The 16,959-nt window shown below is 44.9% G+C and overlaps 1 protein-coding gene across 1 annotated transcript in view; it reads right to left on the bottom strand.

Moving 5' to 3' along the window:
- LOC124545596 (tetratricopeptide repeat protein 28) overlaps nt 1-16,959 on the bottom strand; it is a 232,198-nt gene that overhangs the window by 103,388 nt on the left and 111,851 nt on the right. Inside the window, exon 3 of the mRNA XM_047124544.1 lies at nt 10,616-10,867. Within this exon, the coding sequence (XP_046980500.1) occupies nt 10,616-10,867 (252 nt within the window). The remainder of the gene's footprint in view (nt 1-10,615; nt 10,868-16,959) is intronic.

The raw sequence follows: 16,959 nt of genomic DNA, 5'->3' as shown, positions 1-16,959 counted from the left end.
CTGGTCATTGGCGGCAGACCTGTGCAGGGAGCTATTTTGGCACTTGTGTTTTGTCACAACGTGTACTGCCCACCTGGGGTCTTCCGCCAATGATCATCATTGATGCCTGGTGGTGAGGAGCAGGTGCAACGTCAAAACATAGCGAGGTTTCATCAACGCTGTCCAGTATAACGTCTGAGACCTTCGTTAACATTTAAGACGTTGGGAAAGCCTCAAGGTGTACAGCCAAAATACTGGAAGTGCTCCGGCACATCACAAAATAGACATACACTCCTGGAAATGGAAAAAAGAACACATTGACACCGGTGTGTCAGACCCACCATACTTGCTCCGGACACTGCGAGAGGGCTGTACAAGCAATGATCACACGCACGGCACAGCGGACACACCAGGAACCGCGGTGTTGGCCGTCGAATGGCGCTAGCTGCGCAGCATTTGTGCACCGCCGCCGTCAGTGTCAGCCAGTTTGCCGTGGCATACGGAGCTCCATCGCAGTCTTTAACACTGGTAGCATGCCGCGACAGCGTGGACGTGAACCGTATGTGCAGTTGACGGACTTTGAGCGAGGGCGTATAGTGGGCATGCGGGAGGCCGGGTGGACGTACCGCCGAATTGCTCAACACGTGGGGCGTGAGGTCTCCACAGTACATCGATGTCGTCGCCAGTGGTCGGCGGAAGGTGCACGTGCCCGTCGACCTGGGACCGGACCGCAGCGACGCACGGATGCACGCCAAGACCGTAGGATCCTACGCAGTGCCGTAGGGGACCGCACCGCCACTTCCCAGCAAATTAGGGACACTGTTGCTCCTGGGGTATCGGCGAGGACCATTCGCAACCGTCTCCATGAAGCTGGGCTACGGTCCCGCACACCGTTAGGCCGTCTTCCGCTCACGCCCCAACATCGTGCAGCCCGCCTCCAGTGGTGTCGCGACAGGCGTGAATGGAGGGACGAATGGAGATGTGTCGTCTTCAGCGATGAGAGTCGCTTCTGCCTTGGTGCCAATGATGGTCGTATGCGTGTTTGGCGCCGTGCAGGTGAGCGCCACAATCAGGACTGCATACGACCGAGGCACACAGGGCCAACACCCGGCATCATGGTGTGGGGAGCGATCTCCTGCACTGGCCGTACACCACTGGTGATCGTCGAGGGGACACTGAATAGTGCACGGTACATCCAAACCGTCATCGAACCCATCGTTCTACCATTCCTAGACCGGCAAGGGAACTTGCTGTTCCAACAGGACAATGCACGTCCGCATGTATCCCGTGCCACCCAACGTGCTCTAGAAGGTGTACGTCAACTACCCTGGCCAGCAAGATCTCCGGATCTGTCCCCCATTGAGCATGTTTGGGACTGGATGAAGCGTCGTCTCATGCGGTCTGCACGTCCAGCACGAACGCTGGTCCAACTGAGGCGCCAGGTGGAAATGGCATGGCAAGCCGTTCCACAGGACTACATCCAGCATCTCTACGATCGTCTCCATGGGAGAATAGCAGCCTGCATTGCTGCGAAAGGTGGATATACACTGTACTAGTGCCGACATTGTGCATGCTCTGTTGCCTGTTTCTATGTGCCTGTGGTTCTGTCAGTGTGATCATGTGATGTATCTGACCCCAGGAATGTGTCAATAAAGTTTCCCCTTCCTGGGACAATGAAGTCACGGTGTTCTTATTTCAATTTCCAGGAGTGTAGATCTTAGAATTTCTTAGGGAAAGTCATCTTCTTGCGTACGGTGCTTTATTTTGAAATGACCACTTTATTATATGACTTAGCGATTGGGTTACTTCACCCCGTTGGTCACTGGAGCTCAACACAGCTATGTGGACTGCATCATGCTACACGCATTATAAAGTTCTTTTACGGCGATGGAAGTAACAAAGGCACGTAAATCTGTATACGAAGTATACGATAAGTAATGGCGTAAAAGCATACAGTTGAAACTACACAATACCGGAAGCAAAAAAGTCTCAGTAAACATGGGCTCTAAAACATATACCCAAAAGCTGTGAGCAGTTCTTTATCCTCGATACTCTGAAACAGATCTGTTCTACTGCAAGCTCTCTGCTTTCCGTATTTTGAGAGGTGGTAGTATGAACCAAAACGAGGAAAACTTGTCCAGTCAACGTGGGCTCTAAAGTGCGTACCTTAAGAGCTATGAGTACGTATTCATCTTTGCAACTGTGAAACGCATCTCTTCTACTGAACAAGTACTCATAGCTCTTAAGATACGCTCTTTAGAGCCCATGTTTACTGGACTTTTTTACTTGGTTTGGTCTAGACTACGTCCTCCTAAAATTTGGAAAGCGAAGAGCTTGCAGTAGAAGAGATTTGCTTCACAGTATCGAAGATGAACAAGTGTTCATAGTTCTTAAGATATGCGTCTTACTGAGACTTTTTTTGCCTCTGGTATCGTGTTTACGCCATTAATTATGCTACACATCGACACACACACTATATATATATATATATAAAGTCTCGCATTATTATGCTACACACACACAGCAGCATGATTAATGGCGTAAATATACACATATACATAATTTTCATGTTTTATTTCTTCTTTAAGCTGCCATAACATTTGGTGTTGCGTATTGTTTTTATCACCAGGGAGCTCGATAACGCCCAATCGGCGAAAATAGGGAACCGCTAAAACATAAAATAAAGTGGTTATTTCAAAATAAAACGCCGTACGTAGAAAAGTGACTTCCTCCAAGCCATTACGCAGTTATAAAATCAGTGTGTGTTTATAAGTCAGGAACCATAGGGACTTTCAAACTGGCCTTTCCATTGCAGTTTAATTATGGCACCGATTAAAGAGAGGCAAGTGCTCGTTATTTTTCTGGTGATAACCCACAGCTATTTGTGTCTGGACGAATAATTCAGGAGGCTTAATTGAGATGAAGCTAGGCGCATATAGTTTTGCGTCGGCAAGCGGATAAATGCACGCGGTTCGGAGATGATCAAATGAAAAGTAAGCTTTGATAGCACTGAAACCACTGTGTGTAATTCACCGGGGTTTACACTGCCGAAAAGAGGGTTTAAAAAGTTTTGCCAGATGACAATCCGGGCACGATGCGGGCGCAGAAGACTGACCAACAACGCAGGTATTCCCTTCGGCTGAGCAGAGTGATGGTGAGTACACCTTCACAAACAGAACTCGAATCTTGCTCCGCTACATAGATAGATATATCAATTCTTTATCAGTCTGAAGAAAGGCGGCACTTGTAATGGGCACTTCTGAGCAGTAGCGAGCGTACCCAGAACTATTAGACATGAAATCAAAAAAACTAATACGAGTTGCTCCCTTCCGCTCCTCGCCCCAATCCTCAGCTTAGATCCAGGGTACGATATTGATTAAGAATATTTTCCCTTTAAGAGAAGGCCTATAGGCTATTGTTGTTAAGTGATACAGCCAACTTATTTAGTTGCGGAGGTCAGTCGTTAGAAGAACCAATACCCCCGTACCGGTCGCCAGATATTTTTGTTTGCTCATTCCTTCGAAGATCAAAGAAGCTCACCCATCTTTGTGTAGTGTGGGACTCGGCACGTTACAATCGAATCCCATTTTGTCGATGGGAAAGTGTTGTCCACCTATGGTTCCGACTCGTGTGATATCGTGTCCAGTGTGTGATATTACGTAACACGGTCGTAAACGTGTATCCTCAGTTGCAGCGTATTCCAAAGTTTATCTGCGGGAGTTTGAGCGAGCACCTGAAATAAATAGGGAGAAATATCAATTTAGCAGCATACATTAAATTTTGAAGCAGAGCTGAACTTTGCACCAATTTCACGTACTGTTCCTAACCTTAGAGAAAGGAGCCCCATGTTGCTAGTATTTCAAAAATATTGTCGTACCTTACACCATGAAACGGTTACTCTAGGACAGCAAATGCCATGAACATTTAGTTATGGTAGTTACAAAAGTGGATGAGTGTAAAATTATAGGCATCTTACTTTAATTAGCTTCTGACTAGAATAATGTATAGAAGAATAGAAAGAAAAATTGAAGAGATAATGAACGATAAGTTTGGTTTCAAGAACGAAAATTCAAAACTCAATTCCTTAACCGTTACACATAGTAATGTAACGAAGAATAAAGGAAAGTCAGGCTATCGTGATAAAATATGTGATCATAGATAAGTCAATCCACTATATAAAGTGGAGTAAGACGTTCGACATGATGCGATGAAAGGCGATGAGTCACAGGTTTGGTTTGGTTGTTTGGGGAAGGAGACCAGACAGCGTGGTCATCGGTCACATCGGATTACGGAAGGATGGGGAAGGATGTCGGCCGTGCCCTTCCAGAGGAACCATCCCGGCATTTGCCTGGAGTGATGTAGGGAAATCACGGAAAACATAAATCAGGATGGCCGGACGCGGGATTGAACCGTCGTCCTCCCGAATGCGAGTCCAGTGTCTAACCACTGCGCCACCTCGCTCGGTGATGAGCCACAGAAACAGATGACTGAACTATAGAGAATTGCAGCTTAACATTGTGTACATTGTGTTTCGAAGAAGCACGGATAGAACTGAAAAAAAAAAAAAAAAAAAAAAAAAAAAAAAAAAAAAACTTTGGGGTTAGGAACAAGAGTGCAAGGGAACAGATACTAATACTGAAATTCACAGATGATGTAACAGTACTTCTGGCCTAGTGTTAGGAAGGGTACAAGAGCTTTTGAAGGGAGTGGACATCATAGCTAGCATATGGTATGAGTTAAGAACAAGGAATGCTAATAAGAAAGTGATGAAGACTACCAGGATAAGTACATAGAAAAGGTCGAACACAGAAATGAAATTGGGGAAACACAGGAGCAGGAGAAATAAATAATTCCAAAATAATGAAAGTGGAAAAACACAAGAGCAGGAGAAGTAAATAATTCTACCTAGGAAACTAAACTGCACAGGATGACCTATAGTAAAGGAATCAGTAGGTTGGCGCAGGTGTTATAAAGCCTACAACAGAAGTGAGCTCCTAGTACCACATATCTACATAGAACTGAATAAATAGGTTATGAAAGGGTATCGCCTGATAGCACAACACTGCCGTAAAGTGGAACGTGGCAATTGGGTTAAGAAAACGTGGCAATCATTTTAAAAGAAATGCTGCATCGGATGTTAAATTACAAGCTGACAGATAAAATACAAAAAGAACTATAACGTAAGGGAGACTGTTTACTAAAATAAGGGGCACGTTAGTGAGATATGTCCTGTGGCATCCAGGAGTAGCTGGCTTAGTGCTCAGGGAAGCATCGGATGCGAAAATTGCAGGCGAAGACAACACTAGAAAATGGAAATAGATTACGAAAAATGTTGTATGTAATAGGTAAGATGGATCCCGTCACAATTGTTCCTGTCTGTGGCACAAAAGATGTCACTTCTGATGGTGTTGCAGGCAGCGCGCTCCATCTCTTCCATTAAAATTGTAGGAGAAAGGTAAACAACGCAGTAGAAAGAGCCGAATGTTCTGAATTAAGATACCTGGAAAACCCTGGATGGCAGAAATAGACAATCTGTCGAAAAAGAACGAAAAGTCAAATCTTGAATCTGGACGAAAAAATCGGAAATTTCGAATGAGCCAACTTGCTAGTTTATAAGAGCAGGAAAAGTTTCCAAAGATTGTGGAAATAGCCGATTTTTTTAATGAAAGAAACGACATGTTATCCTTGATAAATCAATAGCTTGTAATTAAAACTTGTTTATTTATTTATTGCGCTTCAGTCGTACTTTCTTGGCGTTACAAGAATTTATAATGAAAACAGTAAATTAACAGTCGTTCCCTTTAAAATGGTGTTGCAGCTGTGGTGGGCAGGTTTAACTCAATCCAACATTAACCACCTCGTTTTGCTATCACAGCCTCGTGTTCTGCAGATTTGAACATGTTCTCCCAGCACAGTTCAAGTTCCAAGCAGCGTGTTTTAACTTGGATTATCACAACACTTTTTTCAGAGGACAGACAAGTAGGCTACATCAACCACTTTAGATACACTACTGGTCGTTAAAATTGCTACACCAAGAACAAATGCAGATAAACGGGTATTCATTGGACAAATATATTATACTAGAACTGACATGTGATTACATTTTCACGAAATTTGGGTGCATAGATCCTGAGAAATCAGTACCCAGAACAACCACCTCTGGCCGTAACAACGGCCTTGATACTCCTGGGTATTGAGTCAAACAGAGCTTGAATGGCGTGTAAAGGTACAGCTGCCCTTGCTGCTTCAACACGATACCACACTTCATCAAGAGTAGTGACTGGCGTATTGTGACGAGCCAGTTACTCGGCCACCATTGACCAGACGTTTTCAATTGGTGAGAGATCTGGAGAATGTGCTGACCAGGGCAGCAGTCAAACATTTTCTGTATCCAGAAAGGCCCGTACAGGACCTGCAACATGCGGTCGTGCATTTTCCTGCTGAAATGTAGGGTTTCGCAGGGATCGAATGAAGGGTACAGCCACGGGTCGTAACACATCTGAAATGTAACGACCACTGTTCGAAGTGCCGTCAATGCGAACAAGAGGTGCCCGACACGTGTAACGAATGGCACCCCATACCATCACGCTGGGTGATACACCAGTATGGCGATGACGAATACACGCTTCCAATGAGCGTTCACCGCGATGTCGCCAAACATGGATGGGACCATCATGATGCTGTAAACAGAACCTGGATTCATCCAAAAAAATGACGTTTTGCCATTCGTGCACCCAGGTTCGTCGCTGAGTACACCATCGCAGGCGCTCCTGTCTGTGATGCAGCGTCAAGTAAAACCGCAGCCATGGTCTCCGAGCTGACAGTCCATGCTGCTGCAAACGTCGTCGAACTGATTGTTGTCTTGCAAATGTCCCCATCTGTTGACTCAGGGATCGAGACGTGGTTGCACGATCCGTTACAGCCATGCGAATAAGATGCCTGTCATCTCGACTGCTTGTGATACGAGGACGTTGGGATCCAGCACGGTGTTCCGTATTACACTCAGGAACCCACCGATTCCATATTCTGCTAACAGTCATTGGATCTCGACCAACGCGAGCAGCAGTGTCGCAATACGATAAACCGCAATTGCGATCGGCTACAATCCGACCTTTATCAAAGTCGGAAACGTGATGGTAGGCATTTCTCCTCCTTACACGAGGCATCACAACAACGTTTCACCAGGCAACGCCGGTCAACTGCTGTTTGTGTGTGAGAAATCGGTTGGAAACTTTCCTCATGTAAGCACGTTGTAGGAGTCACCACCGGCGCCAACCTTGTGTGAATGCTCTGAAAAGCTAGTCATTTGCATATCACAGCATCTTCTTCCTGTCGGTTAAATTTCACGTCTGTAGCACGTGATCTTCGTGGTGTAGCAACTTCAATGGTCAGTAGTGTATCTTTTCACATCATCAATTTCACACAATATTAATCTAGTTATATTTCCAGTCTTTTTAACTGCATGTATTTTTTCCGATTTTCCTGATAAATTCTGGATTTACCATGTCTTCTACGTAGCATAAGTGGCCAATTTCCAAAACTTTGTATTTTTCGCGCCCTTCTGATTTAGCGCAAGCGGTCTGTTTCTGCCGTCTTGGTTCCCGCCAAATTTTTGCAGTGAATGTAGGAGAGTTCAGCGATAAATGCAGTTGCACTCATCGGTAGCGGAAATCGTATCTGCTTTGTCAGATACTGCCTTAAAACCCTTTTACGTGAACGTCTTTCTTTTCTCACTCGACTACTCGTGGCAGGTGGACGTGTAGCGCCCGTAGCGTATTATTCTTGTACTGAAACTCCCTTCTTATCACGAGTGATCGTTTGTGTTTACACGTCGGTTCCAAAAATGCGGAAGTCCTGAATTCTGTCTGCTGTGGGACTGCGATTTAAGGAACCATACTTCTTGCAGTAACCTGGAATGTGGTAATGGGGTTAATTAACCAGCAATGGTAGTAGAGGATATTAACAACCAGAGCAAAATTCATTGCGAATGTGCTTAATATTGGTGTACTGTAATGTCTTCACAATGGTGAAAACTGAAGAAAATGGAAAATTGTCTGCCAAACTTTGCGAAACATCGTAATTTATTTGTTTAATAAAATAAATAAGCCGGCCGCTGTGGCCGAGTGGTTCTAGACGCTTCAGTCCGGCGCCGCGTGGCTGCTACGGTCGCAGGTTCGAATCCTGCCTCGGGGATGGATATGTGTGATGTCCTTAGGTTAGTTAGGTTTAAGTAGTTCTAAGTTCTAGGGGACTGATGATCTCAGATGTTATGTCCCATAGTGCTTAGAGCCATTTGAACCATTTTTGAAAATAAAATGGCTCTGAGCAATATGGGACTTAACATCTGAGGTCATCAGTCCCCTAGAACTTAGAACTACTTAAACCTAACTAACCTAAGGACATCACACATATCCATGCCCGAGGCAGGATTCGAACCTGCGACCGTAGCGGCCGCGCGGCTCCAGACTGTAGCGCCTAGACCCGCTCGGCCACGTGGCCGGCTTTTGAAAATAAATACAAGCACATTGAACAATATTTAGATGGCAGTACATATAGCGTTTTTACTTTATCGTTTATCTCTTTTCTTCATAAATGCCAAATAACATGAAAAATTATTTTTCTGCTTCAATGGAGACATTTTTAGAGTTGGAGCAGTTATCACTGACATGTTTATCTATTTACGTTATTATTATATATGCAGAATATAAAAGTGTTTTATTTGTCCGGGTATCGTGAAACCTATATATTTTTTTCACTTTCTGATATTAGGTTTCTTTTGGAGGAAAACATGATGTAGTGCAGCCTAGGCAATTTGTCATGAATTAAGAAGACACAAAAGCACAAAATCCTTCACTATAGCACGAGCGAGCTCAGCGAGATTAGGTTAACTTTCCGACGTTAGCAGAGAACGTCGTAGTCCCCTACTTCTACACATGTGCACAGTGCAGTGCACTCAAGATTAAAGAACTCTACACTCGGCGCAGTCAACTGATCACTGATTCCACGTCACCGAAGCGATTGCCCGCTGATTTACGCGCTGGCAGTCGATGCATGAAACATGGGAGCTGAAGACCCAAATGCAGTAGGCTTTACATTAATAGCAGGTATTTTTAAATTAAAACCCACAGCAGTAATCATATTCTTATTTTGATAGGTAGTCGATTCTGAACAAGAATCCCAGGTAAATGCCGTGTTTCTTGACTTCCGCAAGGCGTTCGATACAGTTCCCCACAGTCGTTTAATGAACAAAGTAAGAGCATATGGACTATCAGACCAATTGTGTGATTGGATTGAAGAGTTCATAGATAACAGAACGCAGCATGTTTTCAATGGAGAGAAGTCTTCCGAAGTAAGAGTGATTTCAGGTGTGCCGCAGGGGAGTGTCGTAGGACCGTTGCTATTCACAATATACATAAATGACCTTGTGGATGACATCGGAAGTTCAGTGAGGCTTTTTGCGGATGATGCTGTGGTATATCGAGAGGTTGTAACAATGGAATATTGTACTGAAATGCAGGAGGATCTGCTGCGAATTGACACATGCTGCAGGGAATGGCAATTGAATCTCAATGTAGACAAGTGTTATGTGCTGCGAATACATAGTAAGAAAGATCCCTTATCATTTAGCTCCAGTATAGTAGGTCAGCAAGTGGAAACAGTTAATTCCATAAATTATCTGGGAGTACGCATTAGGAGTGATTTAAAATGGAATGACCATATAAAATTAATCTCCGGTAAAGCAGATGCCAGACTGAGATTCATTGGAAGAATCCTAAGGAAATGTAATCCGAAAACAAAAGAAGTAGGTTCAAAATGGTTCAAATGGCTCTGAGCACTATGGGACTTAAACTTCTGAGGTCATCAGTCCCCTAGAACTTAGAACTACTTAAACCTAACTAACTTAAGGACATCACACACATCCATGCCCGAGGCAGGATTCGAAGCTGCGACCGTAGCGGCAGCGCGGTGCCAGACTGTAGCGCCTAGAACCGCTCGGCCACTCCGGCCGGCTAAGGAAGTAGGTTACAGTACGCTTGTTCGCCCACTGCTTGAATACTGCTCAGCAGTGTGGGATCCGTACCAGATAGGGTTGATGGAAGAGATAGAGAAGATCCAACGGAGAGCAGCGCGCTTCGTTACAGGATCATTTAGTAATCGCGAAAGCCTTACGGAGATGATAGATACACTCTAGTGGAAGACTCTGCAGGAGAGACGCTCAGTAGCTCGGTACGGGCTTTTGTTGAAGTTTCGAGAACATACCTTCACCGAGGAGTCAAGCAGTATATTGCTCCCTCCTACGTATATCTCGCGAAGAGACCACGAGGATTGAATCAGAGAGATTAGAGCCCACACAGAGGCATACCGACAATCCTTCTTTCCACGAACAATACGAGATTGGAATAGAAGGGAGAACCGATAGAGGTACTCAAGGTACCTTCCGCCACACGCCGTCAGGTGGCTTGCGGAGTTTGGATGTAGGTGTAGATGTAGACGTGAAACGGGCTTTTAAAGAACTACTTACGCAAGAATGAGAATTTTTCCACGCGAAGATGAGAGCACCATCGAGCCACTCGAACGACTGATTAGAAGCAAAGCGAACGAACGAGGAGTGCTATTCCTGGTGTGAACGTAATACCTTGGGCCACTTGGTGTTGAGCTCGCGCGCGCGGATGGCGTCCTGCAGCGCCTGCGCGAACTGTCCCATCTTGACGAGCGCGGCGGAGCGGTTGGAGTAGAGGATGTGGTTGGTGGGGTCGAGCTGCAGCGCGTCCGTGTAGAGCGCCACGGCCGTCGCGTAGTCGCCCGCTTGGCACGCGGCGTTGCTCTGGCGCGCCTTCTCCAGGAACAGCGCGCGACTCGCCGCCGGCAGCTCCGCGGTGCCCTCCACCTGCAGGGGGTTGTACACACATGTATAAAGGTGGATGACAGTGCTGCCAAAGCAGTTACTAAACACAGCCTTCCGAAAGGCCTTCACAAAAGAAGACGAAGTAAATATTCCAGAATTCGAATCGAGAACAACATGAGTAACTCTGTAAATATCCTCGGAGTAGTGAAGCCACTTAAATCACTTAATAAAAGCAAGTCTTCTGGTCCAGACTGTATACCAATTAGCTTCCTTTCGGAGTATGCTGATGCAATAGCTCCATACTTAACAATCATATACAACCGTTCGCTCGACGAAAGACCCGTACCCAAAGACTGGAAAGTTGCACAGGTCACACCAATATGCAAGAAAGGTAGTAGGAATAATCCACTAAATTACAGGCCCAAATCGTTAACGTCAATATGTAGCAGGATTTTAGAAGATATAGAACCCCCCCCCCCCCTCCCCCTATTGTGTTCGAACATAGATCTGTACCTGCAGATTGGAAAATTGCGCAGGTTGCACCAGTGTTTAAGAAGGTTAGTAGGAGTAATCCATCGAACTACAGACCTATATCATTGACGTCGCTTTGCAGTAGAGTTTAGGAGCATATACTGCATTCAAACATTATGAATCACCTCGAAGGGAACGATGTATTGATACGTAATCAGCATGGTTTCAGAAAACATCGTTCTTGTGCAACGCAGCTAGCTCTTTATTCGCACGTAGTAATGGCCGCTATCGACAGGGGATCTCAAGTTGATTCCGTATTTCTAGATTTCCGGAAAGCTTTTGACACCGTTCCTCACAAGCGACTTATAATCAAGCTGCGGGCCTATGGGGTATCGTCTCAGTTGTGCGACTGGATTCGTGATTTCCTGTCAGGAAGGTCGCAGTTCGCAGTAATAGACGGCAAATCATCGAGTAAAACTGAAGCGATATCAGGTGTTCCTCAAGGAAGCGTCCTGGGACCTCTGCTGTTCCTGATCTATATAAATGACCTGGGTGACAATCTGAGCAGCTCTCTTAGGTTGTTCGCAGATGATGCTGTAATTTACCGTCTAGTAAGGTCATCCGAAGACCAGTATCAGTTGCAAAGCGATTTAGAAAAGATTGCTGTATTGTGTGGCAGGTGGGAGTTGACGCTAAATAACGAAAAGTGTGAGGTGATCCACATGAGTTCCAAAAGAAATCCGTTGGAATTCGATTACTCGATAAATAGTACAATTCTCAAGGCTGTCAATTCTACTAAGTACCTGGGTGTTAAAATTACGAACAACTTCAGTTGTAAAGACCACACAGATAATATTGTGGGGAAGGCGAGCTAAAGGTTTCGTTTTATTGGCAGGACACTTAGAAGATGCAACAAGTCCACTAAAGAGACAGCTTACACTACACTCGTTCGTCCTCTGTTAGAATATTACTGCGCGGTGTGGGATCCTTACCAGGTGGGATTGACGGAGGACATCGAAAGGGTGCAAAAAAAGGGCAGCTCGTTTGGTATTATCACGTAACAGGGGAGAGAGTGTGGCAGATATGATACGCGAGTTGGGATGGAAGTCATTAAAGCAAAGACGTTTTTCGTCGCGGCGAGATCTTTTTACGAAATTTCAGTCACCAACTTTCTCTTACGAATGCGAAAATATTTTGTTGAGCTCAACCTACATAGGTAGAAATGATCATCAAAATAAAATAAGAGAAGTCAGAGCTCGAACAGAAAGGTTTAGGTGTTCGTTTTTCACGCGCGCTGTTCGGGACTGGAATGGTAGGGAGATAGTATGATTGTGGTTCGATGAACCCTCTGCCAAGCACTTAAATGTGAATTGCAGAGTAATCATGTAGGTGTAGATAATCAATTACCTCGAAGGAAACTGTCTATTGACACACAGTCAACATGGATTTAGAAAACATCGTTCCTGTGAAACACAACTTGCTCTTTATTCACATGAAGTGCTGAGTGCTATTGACAAGGGATTTCAGATCGATTCCGTATTTCTGGATTTCCAGAAGGCTTTTGACACTGTACCACATAAGCGGCTCGTAGTGGAATTGCGTGCTTATGGAATATCGTTTCAGTTATGTGACTGGATCTGTGATTTCCTGTCAGAGAGGTCACAGTTCGTAGTAACTGATGGAAAGTCATCGAGTAAAACAGAAGTGATTTCTGGCGTTCTCCAAGGTAGTGTTATAGACCCTTTGCTGTTCCTTATCTATATAAACGATTTGGGAGACAATCTGAGCAGCCGTCTTCGGTTGTTTGCAGATGTCGCTGTCGTTTATTGACTAATAGTCATCAGTAAACTTCGGTTACACGATAAATCAGTCTAATCTAAAAGCCGTAAATTCAACTAAATACCTGAGTGTTACAATTACGAAGAATTTAAATTGGAAGGAACACAAAGAAAATGTTGTCGGGAAGGCTAACCAAAGACTGCGCTTTATTGGCAGGACACTAAGAAAATGTAACAGACCTACTAAGGAGACTGCCTACACTACACTTGTCCATCCACTTTTAGAATACTGCTGCACGGTGTGGGATCCTTCCAGATAGTACTTACTGAGTACGTCGAAAAAGGTCAATGAAAGGCAGCACGTTTTGTATTATCGCGAAATATAGGAGAGAGTGTCACAGAAATGATACAGGATTTGGGATGGACATCAGTAAAAGAAAGGAGTTTTTCGTTGCGATGGAATCTTCTTGCGAAATTCCAATCACCAACTTTCTCCTCCGAATGCGAAAATATTTTGTTGACACTGTCTTACATAGGGAAGAACGATTACCAAGATAAAATAAGGGAAATCAGAGCTCGTACGGAAAGATATAGGTGTTCATTCTTCCTGCGCGCAATACGAGATTGGAATAATAGAGAATTGTGAAGGTGATTCGATGAACCCTCTGCCAGGCACTTAAATGTGATTTGCATAGTATCCAAATGACGTGCGTGTGAGTGTGTGTGTGTCTGTTCCACATCTCCTCCTAAACCACTGGATCAATTTTAACCTAATTTGGTAGACATACTACTTATTGTGTGGGAAGAAGTACCACAGGATTAAGAACCACCTATCTTTCATTAGGGTGAGGGTGGGGATGAATATGGTTGGCAATCCCTGACATCTAGGGTGCCCTGCACGACAGGTGTGTTATGTTGGCTGTCTTTGAATGCACTCCACTATGTATACACGCGAGTGGGTGTGGCCGGACAGAAATAGAGGGGAGGAGGAGTTGGAAGCGAGAGGGGGAGGATGAGATAGACAAAGAAAGGGGTGTACAGGAGTTAGACAGAGAGCAAGGAGTCGTAGATGGACACACAGAGAGAAGGTGAGGAGTTGATTGGTGCACAGAGAGGGGGAGGACAGGCAGGGGTAGGAGGCATGTGAAGGATGAAGGAGAGTAGTGAGCAGGTAGAAAAGGAGAGGGAAGGGAGATGGACAGGGGTGGGTGACGAGGATATGAACAGAGAGAGGACGACAAGGAGGAGGGGATGTATATCATATATGTGCTTTCTGCGTCTGTGGGCGAAGCTACAGGTTAAAGGTTGGCTTATGACATATATCTTCTAAAGGAACAGGCTGTCATAGGGATCAATTTTTAAAATATTAATATAATTTCTATGGTCACTTAAGATGTATTTAATTGTGGCCCATATCTCCCTAATTAAAATGCATGGTCCATCACTCATAAATAGAACTGGTCCATCTATCTCGGCTGTCTGGGAGAGATGGGCCACCCCGATTTCAGTCTGCAATTTTAGTGCTCGGTGGCCATTTTAGGTTAGGTAGATGCCAACACATTTGTCAAGCTTTTAGTAATAAAACTGCAGGAATACTGTGCCAACTGTGCCATAATACTAAAATAACGTAACTGTGTGATAAAACTTTGCAACTTACCAAGACAGAAAATTTGATTTTTCTCCTGAACTAAGACGATAATGACAACAACACTTTTGCACGACGCTCGTTCAATAAAGAGGTTACTCACAAGTGAACGGTGCTGCTCTCTAGCAGCGCATTCACGAAATACGTCGCTGGCCCGTCTCACCCAGTGGTCCAACTCACCCCGAGTTACCCTAACAGAAGCCAACTGGAGAAACACAAACACATTTTTAAAAAATCTGGTTGACACAAGTGCTTAAAAAAGATGCTCGCGATTTTCTGTTAACCCAGATCAAGAAACCATTAAATGTATAAGAGGCGATGAAAAAGTTTCCATTTGCAGTCATTGCTGCACCGTATATGGAACGAACAGCAACTCCGATGTGAGCATATAAACACCGACATTTAGGAAAGGCGTTTGTGTATTTCCCACGTGCGTGTGGTAAAAACGACGTCACCAAATGCAGCGAAACGGAAACAGTGTGTTGTTATTGTTTTCTTAGCTGCCCAAGGGCACATCGCAAACGTCGTAACGCAGAAGTTACGCCAACTGAAGCGGGAAACACCCGAGCAACCGCCCAATAGATCTCTCTCCATGCCGTTATTAGGCCTTCGATCCCATAAAAAAACCACGAAGGGCTAACTATTCCTGTCGGACGATGATGTGCAGCAGGCAGTTACACGAACAAGACATACAATATGACCTCTTCAATCTGGTGCGCCTGTTGGTTGATTGTTCCAACGCTCACGGCACTTTTTCCTCATGGCATACCAATTCTGCACTGTACGGCCTCAGAATGGAAAATACCGTATTTTTGTCGCCCACTATAAAACATGGAGCATTATGGAGAAACCAGAATAATTTCGAAAGTTGCAGCTTACGTCGTTTTATTCACGAATTTTAGCTTTGTTTAAAAGTATTTTACGATTTTTCATATCGCTTGCTAATTTTCTAAAGACTTAGGAACATAAAGTATAATAATTATTACATAAATTACGTAGAAAATAATTAAAAACGAACAGGACGTATGACGTTAGGAGACAGTAGGCTTTCTGGCCGCTTGGGGCGCTAGTGTCGTTCCAGGTATCAGACGGTAACAAGGCTACAGCACTGTATGACGCGACTGCGGTATTATCCTTAACGATGGGACGTGTTCTAGATGTTCATCACTGCTTTTGTCATCGTGACGTTTAGCGATCGCTCTTTGTCCTTGTTACGAGCGTTATCTCGTCTTTGCTCACGTTTAAAAGAGAGCATGGCTTATGGACGCTGTTGTTAAATTCATCGAATGCAGGTCTCGAGGTCGACACGCGCACTACAGTGAGGTGGCAGAAGTCATGGGATTCCTCCTAATATCGTTCGGACCTCCTTTCGTCAGGCGTAGTGCAGCAAGTCGACGTGGCGTGGACTCAACAAGTCGTTGGAAGTCTCCTGCAGAAATATTGAGCCATGTTGCCTCCATAGCCGCCCATAATTGCAAAAGTGTTGCCGTTACAGGATTCTGTTCACGAACTGACCTTTCGATTATGTTCCATAAATATTCGATGGGATTCATGTCGGTCTACTTGGGTGGCCCAATCACTCGCTCGGATTGTCCTGAATGTTCCTCAAACCAGTGGACCGGTGACATGGCTCACTGTCAACCATAAAAATTCCTTCGTTGCTTGCGAAGATGGCGTCCATGAATGGCTGCAAATAGTCTCCAAGTAAGCCAACATAATCATGACCCAGTTCATTCCATGTAAGGCCGGCCGCGGTGGTCTCGCGGTTCTAGGCGCTCACTCCGGAACCGCAAGACTGCTACGGTCGCATGTTCGAATCCTGCCTCGGGCATGGATGTGTGTGATGTCCTTAGGTTAGTTAGGTTTAAGCAGTTCTAAGTTCTAGGGGACTGATGACCACAGATGTTAAGTCCCATAGTGCTCAGAGCCATTTGAACCATTCCGTGTAAATACAGTCCACACCATTACGGGGCAACCACCATCTTGCACAGTTCATTGTTGACAAATTGCTTCGTGGGGTCTGCGCCACATTCGAGCCCTCCCATCAGCTCTGACCAACTGAAATCGGGACTCATCTGACCCGGTCACGGTTTTCCAGTCGGCTACGGTCAATTCGATACAGTTACGAGCCCAGGAGAGGCACTGCAGGTGATGTCGTGCTGTTAACAAAGGCCCTCGCGTCGGTCGTCTGCTGCCGTAGTTCATTAACGCCAAATTTCGCCACACTTTCCTAATGGATA

The sequence above is a fragment of the Schistocerca americana genome, chromosome 8 (genome assembly GCF_021461395.2).
Source record: "Schistocerca americana isolate TAMUIC-IGC-003095 chromosome 8, iqSchAmer2.1, whole genome shotgun sequence".
NCBI lineage: Eukaryota > Metazoa > Arthropoda > Insecta > Orthoptera > Acrididae > Schistocerca > Schistocerca americana.
Note: the sequence above shows the minus strand (reverse complement) of the source record. Positions and strands in the feature narration are given on the sequence as shown.